The 18920-nt window shown below is 48.3% G+C and overlaps 1 protein-coding gene across 7 annotated transcripts in view; it reads right to left on the minus strand.

Moving 5' to 3' along the window:
- LOC119962778 (potassium/sodium hyperpolarization-activated cyclic nucleotide-gated channel 1-like) overlaps positions 1-18920 on the minus strand; it is a 411953-nt gene that overhangs the window by 90535 nt on the left and 302498 nt on the right. For all 7 annotated transcript variants that reach the window (XR_005459958.1, XM_038790853.1, XM_038790855.1 and 4 more), the window contains exon 6: positions 12040-12280. Coding sequence is in view for 6 of the 7 variants with exons in the window: in XM_038790853.1 (XP_038646781.1) it covers positions 12040-12280 (241 nt within the window). In the remaining variant the exon portion in view is untranslated. The remainder of the gene's footprint in view (positions 1-12039; positions 12281-18920) is intronic.

An 18920-nucleotide genomic window follows, 5' to 3' on the forward strand; every position in this document is an offset into this window, starting at 1 on the left:
CGTTGGAGGGAGTAGGGTTGGTGAGGGGGGGGGTTGTTAGGGTAGGGCAGCGTCGTACAGAGGGGGGGGGGGGGGGGGCGACGGTGCGTTGGCCCGGCATCTCGCCCCCCATCTCGCCCGCCGACTGGCCCCCAAACCCCCCTCCCCCGATGGCCAGCAACCACACCCCCGTGGCCGCACCCCCCGATGGCCCGCAACCCAACCCCCCGATTGGCCGAAACCCACCCCCCCGATGGCCGAACCACCCGAATGGCCGGCAACCCATGGCCCCCGATGCCGCAACCCCCCGATGGCCGCAACCCACTCCCCACCTGATGGCCGCAACCCACCCCCCCCCCCGATGCCCCCCCATGCCGCAACCCACCCTCCCGATGCCGCAACCCACTCCCCCGATGGCCGCAACCCCCCGATGGCCGCAACCCACCCCCCCGATGGCCGCAATCCCCCGATGGCCGCACCCCACCCCCCCGATGGCCGCAACCCCCCGATGGCCGCAACCCACCCCCCCGATGGCCGCAACCCACCCCCCCCCGATGCCCCCCCCATGCCGCAACCCACCCCCCCGATGCCGCATCCCACCCCCCCGATGGCCGCAACCCCCCGATGGCCGCAACCCACCCCCCCGATGGCCGCAACCCCCCGATGGCCGCAACCCACCCCCCCGATGGCCGCACCCCCCCGATGGCCGCAACCCACCCCCCCGATGGCCGCAACCCCCCCCCCCCCGATGCCCCCCCCATGCCGCAACCCACCCCCCCGATGCCGCAACCCACTCCCCCGATGGCCGCAACCCCCCGATGGCCGCAACCCACCCCCCCGATGGCCGCAACCCCCCCCCGATGGCCGCAACCCCCCGATGGCCGCAAACCACCCCCCCCGATGGCCGCAACCCCCCGATGGCCGCAACCCACCCCCCCGATGGCCGCAACCCCCCGATGGCCGCAACCCACCCCCCCGATGGCCGCAACCCACCCCCCCGATGCCCCCCCATGCCGCAACCCACCCCCCCGATGCCGCAACCCACTCCCCCGATGGCCGCAACCCCCCGATGGCCGCAACCCACCCCCCCGATGGCCGCAACCCACCCCCCCGATGCCGCAACCCACTCCCCCGATGGCCGCAACCCCCCGATGGCCGCAACCCACTCCCCCGATGGCCGCAACCCCCCGATGGCCGCAACCCACCCCCCCGATGGCCGCAACCCACCCCCCCCGATGGCCGCAACCCACCCCCCCGATGGCCGCAACCCCCGATGGCCGCAACCCACCCCCCCGATGGCCGCAACCCACCCCCCCGATGCCCCCCCATGCCGCAACCCACCCCCCCGATGCCGCAACCCACTCCCCCGATGGCCGCAACCCCCGATGGCCGCAACCCACCCCCCCGATGGCCGCAACCCACCCCCCCGATGCCGCAACCCACTCCCCCGATGGCCGCAACCCCCCGATGGCCGCAACCCACTCCCCCGATGGCCGCAACCCCCCGATGGCCGCAACCCACCCCCCCGATGGCCGCAACCCACCCCCCCGATGGCCGCAACCCACCCCCCCCGATGGCCGCAACCCACTCCCCCGATGGCCGCAACCCACCCCCCCGATGGCCGCAACCCACCCCCACCCCCCCCCAATGCCCGCAACCCACCCCCACCCCACCCCCCCCCATGCCGCAACCCACCCTCGACACTGAACGGCGTCAACCATCATCAATGGTTGACGCCGTTTTAAATCAACTGTGATTTTCGCCGACGTGACCCATGGCCACGTCGGCGGGACTTCGGCCCATCCGGGCCGGAGATTTAAGGTCAGTGCAAATAAAATGAAATCCCGCCGGCGCCAGCTGTTTTCACAGGCTGCCGGCGGGATTTGCACAACGCCGGTTTTTTACCGGCGGGAGAATTCGAAAACCTGCGGGAGCGGAAATAACGCCGCTTCCCGCCAATTCTCCGACCCTGCGTGGGGTCGGAGAATCCCGCCCAACGCCTCTGAAATGGCCACAACATCGAAGTCCCAGGTACCAACCCATGCTGCCAGTTCCCCTACCTTATTTCGTATACTCCTGGCATTGAAGTAGACACACTTCAAACCACCTACCTGAACACTGGCACCCTCCTGCGAAGTCAAATCTGTGCTCCTGACCTCTATACTCTCAATCTCCCGTACCCCAAAACTACAATCCAGGTTCCCATGCCCCTGCTGAATTAGTTTAAACCCCCCCAAAGAGCACTAACAAATCTCCCCCCCAGGATATTGGTGCCCCTCAGGTTCAGATGTAGACCATCCTGTCTATAGAGGTCCCACCTTCCCCAGAAAGAGCCCCAGTTATCCAGAAATCTGAATCCCTCCCGCCTGCACCATCCCTGTAGCCACGTGTTTAATTGCTCTCTCTCCCTATTCCTCATCTCACTATCACGTGGCACGGGCAACAACCCAGAGATAACAACTCTGTTCTCGCTCTGAACTTCCATCCTAGCTCCCTAAAGGCCTGCCTGACATCCTTGTCCCCTTTCCTACCTATGTCGTTAGTGCCAATGTGGACTACGACTTGGGGCTGCTCCCCCTCCCCCTTAAGGACCCGGAAAACACGATCCGAGACATCACGTACCCTTGCACCTGGGAGGCAACATACCAAACGTGAGTCTCTCTCGCTCCCACAAAATCTCCTATCTGTGCCCCTGACTATTGAGTCCCCAATTACTAATTTTCTACTCCTTTCCCCCCTTCCCTTCTGAGCAACAGGGACAGACTCCGTGCCAGAGGCCCGTACCCCATGGCTTACCCCTGGTAAGTCGTCCCCCCCACAAGTATCCAAAACGGTATACTTGTTACTCAGGGGAACGACCGCAGGGGGTCCCTGCACTGACTGCTTCTTCCCAGTCCCTCTTACAGTTACCCATCTATCTCCAGTCTTTGGTGTAACTACTTCCCTGAAGCTCCTATCTATGACCCCCTCTGCCTCCCGAATGATCCGAAGTTCATCCAGCTCAAGCTCCAGGTCCCTAACACGGTTTTTGAGGAGCTGGAGATGGGTGCACTTCCCACAGATGAAATCAGCAGGGACACTGACGGCGTCCCTCACCTCAAACATTCTGCAGGAGGAGCATTGTACTGCCTTCCCTGACATCACCTCTAGATTTAAAAAAAAACAAGAAAAAGAAAAAGAAAGGAAGAGCTTACCTGGTATTCCCTCAACCCTGCTGCCGCTGAAAGGTAAGCAAATTTAAAGGCACTCACTCACCTTCACGACAGGCCCCTGCTCCCGCTTCCCAACTGTCACTTGACAACAGCCCCTCCACAAACCACCTTCAAATTAGGCTGACCGCACTGCACGTATGCAAATTTCCCCAGAACAGCTGATCAGTAGCTCTGCTCTGCTGCCCTCAGCTGGATCAGAGAATACACTTCAGAAATCCTCCAAGGCTCTTTGGACAGCACTTCCCAAGCCCATGACAACTACCATCTAGAAAGACTAGGGTAGCTGACACCACCTGGGCATCCCCTCCAAGCCACTCATCATTCTGACTTGGAAACATATCGCTGATCCTTTACTGTTGCTGGGTTAAAATCCTGGAACCCCTTTCTAAACAGCACTGTGTGTGTACCTACACCACATGGATTGCAGTGGTTCAAGAAGCCTCATGCCACATTCTCAAGGGCAATCAGACATGAGCAATAAGTGCTGATTGAGCCAGTGATGCCCACATCCCACAAATCAATGGTGGTTCACCACCACCTTCTCAAAGGCAATTAGGGATGGACAATAAATGACAATAAATGCCAGTGACACCCACATCCCATGAAATAATTTTTATAAATGTGTTTCGGACTGACAGCAAAAGCAACTAATGGTGTAACAATTGATTTTCTCATAATGATTTGGCTGAATATTGGGTGAAGGACAAAATTGCAAGTTATTATACAGACAAGCGTGATCAAATATCCTATAGAAATTACAGCTGCAAAAAGAAAACAGTCCAAGCTTATGGAATGGAGCTACAAACTTACATCTGTACTGTGGAGTTATGCTCAACTGTCCTTTGTTGTCAGGAAAAGAAATCCAGATGTTTTCCTCAGAATATTTAATAAATGTGCTAAATGTGCACAATAAAGTTGACTGTCGATCCACAAGTTGATCTGAGCTATTATTTGTGTGCAGGATTCACAATTTCTGTCTGTCCATACTGTTTCCAGTGGCATACTGTTTCCAGTGGCATCAGCCAAATTTGGCAATGCTTTTTTATTTACCCTATTGTAGGATTGGATCGATGTCTACCACGCTGCTGGCTGCCTCTGTTCTCAACAGGGAGCCAAGCAGCCTGTGTTAATAGCATGTGGCGCAGCTAGTCTTGTGTTCTAAAAAGCAGTCTGTTGGTCTTAAAGGGAAGCTGTAGTGAATTACAGAAAGATGATGCTGAATATTATTGCCACAATATTAAATAAGGAAAATGGCAGCAGAGAGGAGTATCTAGTGACAGAAGCTGAACTGAATGGTCAAGGTGGATAGGAAGAAAGATACCATGATTCTGCGAGGCAGCCCTCAAGGGCAACCTTGGAAAAGATTGGGAGCAAGCAACAAAGAGATCAAATCACAGTGTCTGTCCCTGTGCACCTGGCAGCAGAGTCACAAGGAGTCTAATGAACTCAAGTGGGCAGTCAATGAAATATATGAGTATAAACTTAAGAGAGGACTTGCTAAAACTATACAGGGCTAAGGTGAGACCACACCCAGGGGGATTCTGTGTATAGTTCTGGTCACCTCCCTTAAGGGCGGACATACTTGCAATGAAAGTAGTTCAGAGAATGTTAACTAGGCTGATTTCTGGGATGAGGAGCTTGTCTTACAAGGAAAGGTTGAGCTGGCTGGACCTATACATATTGGAGTTCAGAAGAATTAGAGGCTATCTTATTGCAACATGTAGCATTCTGAAGGGGCTTGTCAAGGTAAATGCTGAGACGGTGTTTCCACTCATGGAGGAAATCTGGAACTGGGGGCACAATTTCAAATAATGTCTGCCATTTGAGATGGTGATGAGGATGAATTTCCTGTCTCAGAAGGTCATTGGTGTTTGGAATTCTCTTCCCCAGAGAGCAGTGGAGGCTGAGTAATGTGAATATGTTCAAGGTTGAGTTCGACATATTTTCAGCTGAGAGGGTAGTCACAAATTATGGTACGTTGACGTGAAAGTGGTGTTAAGGTCACAATCAGATCAGCCATGATTTTATTGAATGGCAGAGCAAACTCGAGGGGCCAAATGGCCTACTTGTGCTCTGATTTTTGTTTTCATGCATCTCCAATGACATCTGCTACCCATCATAACACCAACCTCTCATGTTGCTCAACCCACCACATCCCCATAACTCATGCAGCATCAGTCCATGCACTCAGGATTCATGCCTAACATCTTGATACTTCAGCTCACCTTCATACACCTACGAAGGCTAGTGTAATAAGTCCACAGAGGCAGAAGTCCCTTCACCAGAATTCCTTTTATTAACAAAACCAACAGCAGTACGACCATGTGCATTCAGCTTGCTATCTACACTGGGAGTGCAGAGCATCTGACACTCCCTGTTATATACAGAGAAAGGGGTTCCCTGATTGGGCCACTAATAAGAACATAAGAACATAAGAACTAGGAGCAGGAGTAGGCCATCTGGCCCCTCGAGCCTGCTCCACCATTCAATGAGATCATGGCTGATCTTTTGTGGACTCAGCTCCACTTTCCGGCCCGAACACCATCAGGGAACTCGTATTCCAGTTGGCCAATCTCAAAGGCCTGGTCTAAGTCATTACAATTAGGAGCCTCACAGACACTTGCTGCTTTTACATACATCCAGCTCTTCAGTTATGGTGGGCAAACCATGCAAATATAATGCAGCAAATGACTGTCATTCTTCCCTCTCTGTTGCAAGGCAAGGTGGCACATAATAAAAGGGAGCAGAGCCGTCAGGAGGACATGGATGTCTGCATCTCCTGAGACCTATGGCGAAGTTTGCTCTCTGCACCATGTTTGCAACAGCGCCCATGACATACAGGAGAACACTAATTGACATGCATACTCAAATGCTGCGTGCATTGCCTGGCCAACCAGATAGAGGGAATTGGCAGAGCTTGCACTGCCACAGCTTGAGTACTTTACTGTTTTATATTAGCATAAATTATTCAAGATGACCTTATTTTTACAGTGGATCCCTTGGCCTTTAATGTTACTGCTGCCTGCTCCCCAACCCCCCTTCCCCCCCCCCAACCCCGCCACAGGATGTCTTGTAAATAGTATGCATTTATTGGATGAATTGCCTTTTCCTATTCGATTATCCTCTGGTTATCTTTAGAACTTTAGAACAGTACAGCACAGAACAGGCCCTTCGGCCCTCGATGTTGTGCCGAGCATTGTCCGAAACCAAGATCAAGCTATCCCACTGCCTGTCATTCTGGTGTGCTGCAGCAGCTGGAATACCTCATTTTTTAAAAATTACATTTCTTCACACATATGTATTTATAAACACAATGGTTGCCTCGGATTTTCAGTCCAACGCAGCATGGAACAACAACCTCAATGGCTTTAGGAAAGTGTTAAACTAGCCATTTTGGTTCTGACGGGTATTTTGAATAACAAGATAATACAGTGCCTTCCTCTGGGGTGTATTTAAATCCTGTTTCTGTCTGCATAACACACACTCCGCTGGCTGACTTGGCAATTTCATAGCGATGAAACCTGCACAAATCCTTAATTTCTTCACTTTAAATGTCAGTTTCTGAACAAAGTTCTGTTTTCATAGTTACCATTATTCGTTATTTCACCATCTGCAGGCAAGTCTCCCTCAAATACGAGTACACTCGGGCTTCAGACTGGGGAGAAATGGCTGCAAGAGGACCGGATAGGACAGCCAGGTTCTTTAATACAGCACTGAATAGCCTTGGTCCAGGTGGCTGACCGGAGGGAGGCAAAAAGTCCTCCAGGTAACACTTATGCTGCCAGTGGGAATTGGTTGAAGAAAATATCAATCCCAGCATATAACTGGAATGTTAAAAGAAGAATGCTCATCTCTTTGATGAAACCTTTGCCGATCTGTTCTGATATCCTGTGTGGCTTGGTAGTATATATTGTTTGATAATGCTCTTGTGAAACGCTTTGGAATATTTTAGTGCATTAAAGCTGCTATGTAAATGCGAGTTGTTGCCAGTGTTGGGGCTGCAATACCAAAAGAAGTTCAGCAGCCTCACCAGAGTTGTTGCAACTACTCTCTTATTCTTTTCCATGAATGTCATACAACTAGATGGATCAGGTTACCCCATCCCACACAGTCTCCAGATATTTCTGGTGGGGTTCTGGCTCTTTTTGCAAACTCATATCAAACAGGTGACAGGGAGGGAATATCTGACAATCCAGTAGCCAGCATTTGACCTGACAGCCTGGTTACAATGAAGGTGGTGCAGAAGATTGGTGGAGGAGGAATGAATCATCACTGCTACTAGTAAATTGGGCATAGACCTCATGTTGCCTGTGGCCACACCACAAACATTAAGGTTATAGAACTTCTTTCCAATCAGAAACATGCCAGAGTGGCGATGGGAGTATGCAAGGCAATATGAATACAATCAAAGGCAACTGCATCTGTAGAAGCCTGCAGCGCAGGTGAAACCTAAAGCTTCCTTATCCTGTTTTTCTCAGGAAAGAGGCATCAATGTTCCTTTTCCTGTAAAGAATCCCGTCAATCTCACTGATGCAACATTGAGATTTGACCTGTTGCACCCAGGCAGAGCCTGTTGCATTAAAGTTAAGGACCATGATGACCCTGACAGCCATGGGCATTGTTGCCCATGCTATAGCTTTGTTTTGTCGCTGCCACAGGTGACACTGCTTGGTGACAACCTCCTTTGTGAACCAAAGTCATTTTACACATTACTCCTCAGTGACATTAAGACAGAATTACTCTCTGATGGTCAATGGTGGCAATGGTGTATTTCATAGAGCTTGCCTACTGCTCCTCCCTCTTCTCCCAACTGCTTCTGCTCCCTCCCCTCTTCCCCCACTTTTATCCAGTCCCAAAGGCAACCCGACCAAACCACTGATAGGAGCAGTAAAAATGTATAAAATGCAGATATAAGCAGTCCAACATCAACAAAAGCTGCTTCACAGGAGTCTGAATTCAAATGCTAAAAGCGTAAAACAGAGAAAAAGGCAAGGAGTAACCTAACAAAAAAAACCAGTATGGAGAATGAGATTTTTAAACAGCATTGCATATAGGTCCTTCTTGCCTACAACAAGGGTAGAAATCTTGGGCGAGATTCTCTAATCCCTTGGCAGTGTGTCCATGCCATCTTAAACGCCGTTGCGTTTTACGATGGCGTGAACGGGCTGACCCCACGATTAATTCTGACCCCTACAGAGCGCCGGCGGGACTCGGCATTTTACCGACGGCCGCTCGGCCCATCCCGGGCCGAGAATCGGTGGGCCGGCCGTATAGAGCGGCCCGCGACCGACGCCACACCAACCACGCTGGCGCCAATGGCGCTGATTCTTCCATATGCTGTCTGCCATTTTGGACTCTCAGACTCCAGTTTCATGCTTGTAAAATGGGTGTAGTATAATCCAATTTATAGACTTCCAAATTCATCAACTTCTTTGCCATTACGATCGAGGCCTTCTAATAAACTGCATCAGTTGCTTCCTTTCTTTGGCCCATTGGGTCAAATTTACTCTAAACTTCACCCATGCCCCGGCTTTGAACTTGCATCTTTCACTAATTTCACTCTTATCTCCCCTCATACCTTCACTGAGCTCACCTTGACACGCAGTCCATCTCCCACTCCATCAATCCTATGCCCATTAAACTGTTGCTTATCCAACTTCCTCTATTTGCCCCCATGTTCACCGATACTGTAAATGATTCTCTCTCTTCAGACATCATCCCTCTGTCTTTTAAATCTGCTGTCATCTCCTCTATTCTAAAAATAACACTTCCTCACCATCCTTGCAAATGTCACATCTACAACCATCCCTTCCTCTCCAAATTCCGTGAACGCGTTGTTATCTCCCAAACCGGCTCATCTTTCCAAGAACTCTCCATTTGAATCCCTTCAATCTAATTTCTGCCCCTGCCGCAATACTGAAAGAGCTCTTATGGAAGTCATGAATGACATTGTATGTTACTGTGACTAAAGTTGAACTATCCCTCCTTTTCAATTTTCCACAATTGTCACGTTGGGTGGGTCTGCTCACACTGTTCCACCTGAAATGCCATTTCTTCCTGTTTCTGCACCGTTACCTCAGGTATTTTCCAAGGATCTATCCTTGGTCCCCTCCTCTTTCTCATTTAACATGGTGCCCATCGGCGACATCATTCGAATGCACAGCATTGGTTTTCACACACAAATTAATGATAACCAGGTTTACCTCACCATCGCCTCTCTTCACTCCTCCAGTGTTGCTAAATTATCAAACTGCTTATCAGACATTCACTGCTGGATGAGCAGAAATTTCCTTTAATTAAATCTTAGGAAGACCGAAGCTCGCTCTGAACTTAATTCCCTTGTTGCTGATTCCATTCCTCTGCCTGGCAGCAGTCTGAGACTAAACCAATCTGTCTGTAGCTCAGTGTCTTATTTGAGCCCAAGATAAGCTTCCGCCCACACATTAGCATTATTGGAAAGACTGCCTATTTCCACCTCTGTATTATCACTTTGCTTCACCTTGTCTCAGCCTATCTGCTGATGAAGCCCTCATTCATGACTTGTTGCCTGTAGACTTGACTATTCCAACAAACAACTGACTGATCTCCCACATTCCATCCTCTGTAAACTGGTCTACCAAAACTCTTCTGCTTGTGCCTTGGCTTAGATCAAGTACCATTTATATATATTTAGATTTGCACTTGAGATGCCTAGGCATACAAGGCTATGGGCAAAGTGCTGGAAAATGGGATTAGAATAGTAACGTGGTTGATTTTAACTGGCTCAGACACAGGGCGAAATTCTCCGCAGGGTCGGAGAATCACCTGGAGCCGCCAAAAATCCGGCCCCCGCCGTGGCAGAGATTCTCCGCCACCCGGGAAGTGGCGGCGGCGGAATCCCGCCACTCCGATCGGCGAGGCCCCTGCGGTGATTCTCCGGGCCAGATGGGCCAAAGTCCCGCCGCTGGGAGGCCTCTCCCGCCGCCGAGGTTTGAACCACCTCTGGAACGGCAGGATCAGCGGTGCGAGCGGGCCCCCGGGGTCCTGGGGGGGGGGGGCAGGGGGCGATCGGACCCCGGGGGGTGCCCCCACGGTGGCCAGGCCCGTGATCGGGGTCCCTCGTCAGACTCCGGGCCAGTGCCCTGGGTGCACTATTTCTCTTCCGCGGCCACCACGGCCTCCGCCATGGCGGAAGCAGAAGAGAAACCCACATCGCGCATGCGCCGGTGGTGACGTCAGCGGCCACCGCCGGCGCATGCGCCGACTGGTGAAAGCCTTTTGGCCAGCCCCGCTGCCGGGGGCGCCGGTTTTTTGCGCCAGTCTTCTGGTGCCAACCGCTCCGGCGCGGGGCTGGCCCCCAAAGGTGGGGAGAATTCCCCACCTTTGGGGAGGCCCGACCCCTGAGTGGTTGGCGCCACTCCCCTACGCAGGGACCCTCTGTCATGCCGGGTAGGGGAGAATCCTGCCCATGATGGGCCGAATGGCCTTTTCTGTGCTGTAGACCTCGACTATATAACCGTTGTCCTCACGATCTTGCATAGTTCCCTGTCAAGCAGTGTCTTGATTTTGAAATTCTCACTTTTGTTTTCAAATCCCTCCATAGACTCACCTCACCCTATATCTGTAATCTCCTCCAGCCTCACAACCCTCCAAGATATATGGGCTTATCTAATTCTGACTTCTTTATCATTCCCTATTTTAATTGCTCCATCACTAGTGGCTTTACCTTAAGTTGCCTTGACTCTAAGTCTTCCTACCCCTCTCCGTCTGGCATTATACAAGGCACAACATAACTATAGGTTGTTCTTTTACAATATGGACCAAATTTTCAACATCATATATTTGTAAAAAGAAAACTGACAGTTTTCGTTTTAGTCCTTTTGGTTTAATCACAAAGTTGAATTCTCCAATTATGGGTCAACTAGATAAGTAAATGAGGGGAAAAATAATGGAAATTTGGGTGAGATAATGGAAGGTGGGAGGAGAAGTGTGGAGCATAAATACTGGTATAGACCCGTCTTGTCCAATGGTCTGTTTCTGTACGTCTATCAGTCATTATGAAGCTCTGAGGCTCTCATGCTCACCCTTGACATAGCCCAGGAATTCTTTGCGCAGGCGAAAGAAAAACACAGGCTGACCAAGTTCATCACATTTGTGTCATGATGTTTAACTGAGCAGGCCATTTTCTGGGTTCACTGTGGAATTAATTCAGGAGAGATTCAGTTCGGCTCCAAAGTAATGAGCTGAGAATTCTGGATCCAGGTGGAATAAAATGTCATAGGACATTAACTTGAATAAATCCTACTGGGACTCGCGTAAAATGCTGACACCATTCATTTGGAAACAGAAACTTCTGCTTCATTGGTACAAAAACATTTTAATGTGAAAATAACCACATTTCTCAGTGAAACTGGCCATCTAAGGCACCACAACCCAAGCAAAACCACTTTGAGCTTCGTTGACTTAAAGGAAATTCATTAAATTCACTTGAAGGATAAAGGAAACGGTGAGCCAGTCCTTGAGGTAAATAATGACCCTCAAACCGAGACTGGAGGGCAATTTCTGCCAATTCTAGCTAGGATTCAAATTTACACGGGCGCAGTGGTGAGCACTGCTTCTTCACGGCGCTGAGGATCCGGGTTTGATCCCGGCACCGGGTCACTGTCCGTGTGGGGTTTGCACATTCTAATATGTATGCATGGGTCTCACCCCCACAACTCAAAAAGATGTGCAGGGAAGGTGAAATTTATTTTTTAAAAGATTCAAATTTACAATATTAAATGGATACCTTGTTATGACAGCTTATGTGCCACAGTTTGGGACAGTAATTTTAGTCTAATTTTTGATGTAAGATACAGGCGACACTGACCTCCAAAGTAAGAACCATCTGATAGCTTCATTTCCTTGCTGGATTTGGTGATAACAGTCGCCACCCCATGCTGAATAAAGTACATCTTCTTTCCGATTGTACCTTCTCGCACAATGTAATTCCCAGGCTGGAACACCTCGAATCGCAGTTTGCTCAGCATGCTAGTCACAAAACTTGGGTCAGCATTTGCAAACAGGGGCATGGTGGCAACCAGCTTCCGACAATTGAAGTTGACAATTTCCTGAAACAGAAGAAGGTGGACAAACCTTTATTAAAATGCAGCAAGGCTGTAGATTGACCTTCTGAATATGACATTTCCTTCAGTAGAATCAGAGACATGAACTGTACCCGGCATACCAAATCTGTATAAATAACTAATCGGATGGTAAATGTCAAAGGGTTTGGGAACAGCATAAAACATAAAGTAATTATATATTTTGGAGAACATTTTTTAAATTAACTGAACAGCAAACACATGCACCTGGAAGGGTGAAAGGGTTAAAATACTTTGTTTTCAGATTCCGCAGAATATTTAGAGTGTTGACTCTTGGGAGTGGAAGAAAAAATGGCATATCCTCCTAATTCTCCTTGTGTTTATAACAGTTCTCCCCATGGGATTAAATTTAAAAAAAGAAAATGCAGAGAAAGCAGCTGCTCAGTAAAGAAAATCCAACTATCGTGGCTTTTGTCAGTATTAATACAGCAGCAGCAGCGCCATATGTAGCTCCAGTTTTTCATGAGGAATCAAAGGAGCTCTGAAACGTTCGCCTGTGTAGAATTGGAAATTACAGTCACTTTAGTGGGAGGAGGAATTTGCGGAGAATCCTGCTTCCTCCTGGCTATTCCTCCCTTTTTCTGAGCCCGGTAAATTATAATTAGAGGGACATCACAGGTGGAGCAGGAATGGTGGGGTCGCCAGGCTACCTCAGAGCCTCTGCCAGTTCCATTCAGTGTATGAGAGTAGTCAGGATGTCTGCAGGAGACTTGTGTACTTACTGCACTGGGCAGTAAGCATGACTCAGAATGTCATATCTCAGAGAGATAGGCTGGTGTTTGGAAGTGAATACTGGCATTGCAGTTATGAGAGTTCTGAAGTTTCCCTTCCCTATAGGCACTTCAGCCAGACTAACACACATTCCTGTATCACAATGGAACGGCAGGATCCTGCTCCAAAGTCCATGTGCTCCTGAAGATTCCCAAAGTGGTGTAAATGGCCATCCCCATTATCAAAAAAGTTCCAGATCTCCAGCAATGAAGCTGGAAATCCAATTCTCTAGGCCAGAGACTTATTTTCCTTCCAGTTAGGCAGCAGCAAGGAAACTGTTTTTTTTAGATAAATGTGAAATCCAGTTGAGAGGATTGTCCATTTAGATTCTTTCCAAGAACAAGATTTGATTCTTAATTCTACCCTGACATTTCTTACACTGACTCCCATCTACACCTTGGCTGGTACTGGCTAACTCAATACAGAGACGATAGCATGGTGGTAATGTCACTGGGCTAGTAACCCAGAGGCCCAGGCTAATTCTCCGAGGGTCATGAGCTTGGACCCCACCATGGCAGCTGGAGGGATTTGAATTCAATCAATACATCTGGTATTAAAAGCTAGTCTCATTTAGGGCAGCACGGTAGCACAAGTGAATAGCACTGTGGCTTCACAGCGCCAGGGTCCCAGGTTCGATTCCCCGCTGGGTCACTGTCTGTGCGGAGTCTGCACGTTCTACCCCTGTCTGGTGGATTTCCTCCGGGTGCTCCGGTTTCCTCCCACAGTCCAAAGACGTGCAGGTGAGGTGGATTGGCCTTAGCTAAATTGCCCGTAGTGTCCAGAAAGGTTAGATGGGGTCATTGGGTTGCGGGGATAGGGTGGAGGTGAGGGCTTGGGTGGGTCGGTGCAGACTCGATGGGCTAAATGGCCTCTCTCTGCATTGTATGTTCTATGTTCTATTAATGGTGACCATCATCAATTGTTGAAAAATCCCACCTGGTTCACTGACAATATCTGATATCATCCTTACCTGGTCTAGTCTGCATGTCATCCAGACCAACAATAATGTAGTTGTCTCTTAACTGCCCACTGAAATAGCCTGGCAAACCACTCATTTCATTAGGGATGGGCAACAAATGTTGGCGATGCCCACATCGCATGAAAGAATAAAGGGGGAAAAGAACAGACCAGAGATTGAACCTAGGAGCAGCACGGTACCACAAGTGGATAGCACTGTGGCTTCACAGTGCCAGGGTCCCATGTTCGATTCCCCGCTGGGTCACTGTCTGTGCGGAGTCTGCACATTCCCCCGTATTTACGTGGGTTTCCTCCGAGTGTTCTGGTTTCCTCCCACAGTACAAAAACATGCAGGATAGGTGAATTGGCCATGCTAAATTGCCCTTAGTGACCAAAAAAAAGGTTAGGAGGGGGTATTGGGTTACGGGGATAGGGTGGAAGTGAGGGCCTAGGTGGGTCGGTGCTGACTCGATGGGCCACATGGCCTCCTTCTGCACTGTATGTTCTATGTTTATGTTCTACCAAGGACTTAATTTGGTTTACTCTCACAACAAGAAGTGTTTTACACATAAACCCCTTTGTCAGAAAGATTTTCAATGCCTCTTAAAAATTTTTAGTTGTAGGTGTAATTTCCAATGTGTTGGCGCTAAAGCCATATTTTTGTTGCTACAAGTAGAATGGTAGCCCATTGCACAATTAATATTCCCCTCCCCCCCACCTTGAAATCTATTTTGTTTTATAAGAAATGATTTCATGTCCAAAAGCATAAAATGTGATGCTTCAATGTTACAGCCCAAAAAAACATGGCAATTTGTTGCTATTGTGGCACTCACTTTTGGACTGCCAATATCTGAGAGCAGCAATAAAAAAAGTGGCGTAGAGCCATGATGGCTACATCTTGTTAGCAACGCAGTGAAATTCTTTAGGACTACAAAACATGTGCAGTCATCCATAATTGGCATTGCTGATTCTTGCCAAGGTAACTACAGAAAATACCTGGTGCAAGCAACACTGATGCCTTCAGAAATGCATGACGTTCTATAGGGGCAATTACTCATATTTGCACCAGACTATGAGGTGCCAGCAAAATTCAGCAGCATCACAAAGATTAGAGAATCAGCCACTCTGTCTCACATATGATACCATTTTTAAACTTTAATAATGTGGTGCTGGCATCCTGGAATAATAGCTGTGAATTTCTATGTGTGGTATTGATACTGTGTTTGTTTTTCCTGTCTAAAGGCTATAATTGGAACATGCATCAATCTCTCATGGATATTTCCTTCCACAGGATTTTAAATTAGATTTCAGTGAGTAAAGCTTCAGCTTTTCTAAATATTCAGCATAAAAGCAGAGTATTTATAGAAATATTACTTAAAATCCAATATCTAAAAAGCATCAATGGGCTTTTCTAAGTTTAGATTCTGTAACTGGATCCAATCTTCACAATATTCTTGGCTACAGCTACACTCAAAGTAGCATCAACTTCAAAACAATTCTTAATGAGATGAACTCTGAAATCAGCTTTGACTCTGAGGGTTGGATTCTCCTTACCGGGACACCAGGATCATGTTCCCAAATGGGATGGAGAATCGGGCGTTGGTTGAAATCAGGATTGAGGCCGGATGCCAAACCCGATCATGATGCTCCGACCCCCCCAGCTGGTGGCGGGAATGAGGTCCACGACCTTGCAGCAGGAGAAGCATGCAAATGAATGCAAGTAGTCTTAATGACCTATTTGCATCCAATTATCAGAACCGGCAATTTTCTAATCCCCGCGGCTGTGAATCATATAGGCATGGACCACTTGTGGTCTCTACCAGAGTGGCCCTGGAGTGGTGGATCTCGCAGTGGGACAAAGTGGTAACTCCCCCAAGGAGTTACTCCCTTAGCCCACTGCGAGGTCCTCCATGCCAGGGCCACGCCAGTATAGACCACCCGAGCCCAACCGGGGGTCCCCCCCTCCCCCACGACAATGTAGTACCTGTGATTGACAGCTCCCCCACGACAATGTACTGCCTGTGATTGACAGCTTCTACAAACAAGCTGCAGCTTTGATTCATTTATTATCCCTTCATGGTTCATTGGCCTAAGTGGAGAAACCCCAATGTTTACAAACATTGACCACATCAAAGAGAGTAAATGCAATGCAGTCACATGCTTAAATGATTGGAATGTACTTATCTCTCAGGGCTGATTTGAGGGATACGGGTGTGGCCAGCCATAGGACCTCGCTATCGGGCCGCCTACTCAAAATGGCGGCCTGATAGCGATATTCCCTTGGGAGTCCTTTGTATTCCACGCCATGCATAAATTTGCAGGATAAGGAACATTGAACTGCTTGCCAGTTTGCGCAGCCAGGAGGATCTAAACCTGTTGCAATTCACCTCTGGTGGGAGAATATAGGGTGCGATTCTCCGTCCCGCCGCACCAGATTTCTGGTGCAGCGCCTCCAGGGGTTCTTTGTCTCGCCAGCCGGCCAATGTGGGGGGAGCTGTGCTCGATGTTGCAAAGAAAGTTTCTTGTCAGCCACCTGAGCAACCAGAGCTGCCAACCTAAAAGACCGGCTTGAAAAAGAGATCCTTTAGGCTGAAGGATCCAATTTATTTTAAAGCCGGTCTGTCAATGTCAGGTCAGTTTCACTGAGTTGCTGCACTGCTTCTGATCTACGGGCAGCTTCATGATCCCAAATTTCAGTTTTGAAAAGCCTGCCAGGAAATCATGAGCCTGCCTAAAGGTCAGAGCAGCAACTGAGAGTGTTCTTGCTTGATAAATGGTGAGTAAACCTTATAATATTTGAACCAATTGGATGTTGTGTTTGCGTGTGTATGTGTTGGAGAGAGATTGGATACACTGGAGGGAGAACTGGAGGGAGGTTGGGCGTAGGTTAGAGAAGAGGTTTGATTGAAGTTAGAGGGAGTAGATTGGAGGGGAGGCTGGAAGGGGTTTGGGTGGAGGTTAAAGGGAGAATTGAGGATGGGTTTGAGTGGTGGTTGAAGGAGGTTGAAGAAGTGATTTGGGGTGGTAAGCTACAGAGTTAAATTATTTTCTAAGTGCAGTGATTTCTTTGTTGCCACTTTACTAACATCAGTTGATTGCTCTGATGAATTATCCTTTAAAGATCTGCATTGGTCCTGCAATTTCACCACTGTTACTTTCACTCTGGCTCCCAGGTTTCTTGAAAAGAACACAAAACCTGAATTTATACAGCAGCTTTCACAATGTCCCAAATAGCTTCACAGCCAATTAAGTACTCTGGTTATGGTTACTGGTATAATGTCAATGCAATGTTATCAAATGGCAGATGGCTTGAGGGGCAGAATGGTTTACTCTTGCTCATAACATGTATGTTCCTATGTTATTCTGGGATGGATGTGATGAACTAGCCTGGATGGCCTTTGTCATCCATAATTACCTTTTGAACAGAGGGTGGAATCATGTCTGGAGCTCTGTCCATTTTGTTGTTCATGAAAGTTACTCTGTAAAGGTTTTGTGGGGTGATATTGCAGGGAAGGAGTGCATAATGGGCTCAAAGTAACCTATTTACACTGCACAAGATTCTCAAGAGTCTTTTGCATTGATTTCAATCTTGTTTTTTTGTCTACTTAACTTTTATCCCGCTCTATCTTGGTTTTTTGAATGAGTTATGAGTTTTTTAAGGTATTGAAATATTGTGATAAAATTGTGTTGCACAATAAAAAATTGAAATTATACTGTAGTTAAGCAGCAATCAGCACAGTATTCAGACTTGCTGATCAAGAAAACAAAGATACAATTGTGAACCAATCAATCTTTGTCCTCTGGCCTCTTAAAAGCTGCGTCGCACAGAGACACCTGAGGGCCCCAATGCTTTTCACTCACAGTGAAGATCTACATTGTTCAATTATTCACTTTATTGCTCAGGAGTCTACTTCAGAATAATTTAGAATCATAGAATCCCTATCGCGCAGAAAGAGGTGATTTGGCCCATCGAGTCTGCACTGACCCTCTGAAAGAGTACTTCACCCAAGCTCACTGCCCCGCCTTGTGCCATTAGCCCCTTAATCTAACCTACACATCTTTTTAGACAATAAGGGGCAATTTAGCATAGCCAATCCACCTAACCTGCACATGTTTGGACTACATCCCAGAGTATGTAAGGAAGTGGAAATAGAAATAGCGGATGCATTGGTGGTCATCTTTCAGGATTCTATAGACTCTAGAACAGTTCCTGAAGATTGAGGGGTAGCTAACATAACTTCCCTATTTGAAAAAGGAGGTGGAGTGAAGGCAGAGAACTATAGACCAGTAACTCTGACGTCCATAGTGAGTAAATTCTAGAATCTATTATCAAAGGCTTTACAGCAGAGCACTTAGAAAACAGTGGCAGGATCGGACCGAGACAGCATGGATTTATGAAGGGAAAATCTACTGGAGTTCTTTGAGGGTCTAATCAGTAGAGTTGATGAGTGAAGAGACAGTGGATGTGGTTTATTTGGACTTTCAAAAGGCTTTTGACAAAGTCCCACATAAGAGATTACTCTGTTTAAAATTAAAGTGCATAGGATTAAGGGTACCGTATTGAGATAGATAACAAACTGTTTGGCAGACATTAAACAGAGAGTGAGAATTAACGGGGCTTTTTCAGATTGGCAGGCAGTGACGAGTGGGGTACCAGAGGGATCGATGCTGGGACCCCAGCTATTCACAATATATATTAATGATTTAGATGAAGGAACAAAATGTAATATCTCCAAATTTGCAGATGACATCAAGTTAGATGGGAGGGTGAACAGTGAGGAGGATGTACAGATCCTTCAGTGTAATTTGGACAAGTTGACTGAGTGGGCAAATGATTGGCAGATTCAGTGGGCGCGATTCTCCGCAAATGCGGCGAGTC

The sequence above is a fragment of the Scyliorhinus canicula genome, chromosome 3, assembly GCF_902713615.1.
Source record: "Scyliorhinus canicula chromosome 3, sScyCan1.1, whole genome shotgun sequence".
Classification (NCBI taxonomy): domain Eukaryota; kingdom Metazoa; phylum Chordata; class Chondrichthyes; order Carcharhiniformes; family Scyliorhinidae; genus Scyliorhinus; species Scyliorhinus canicula.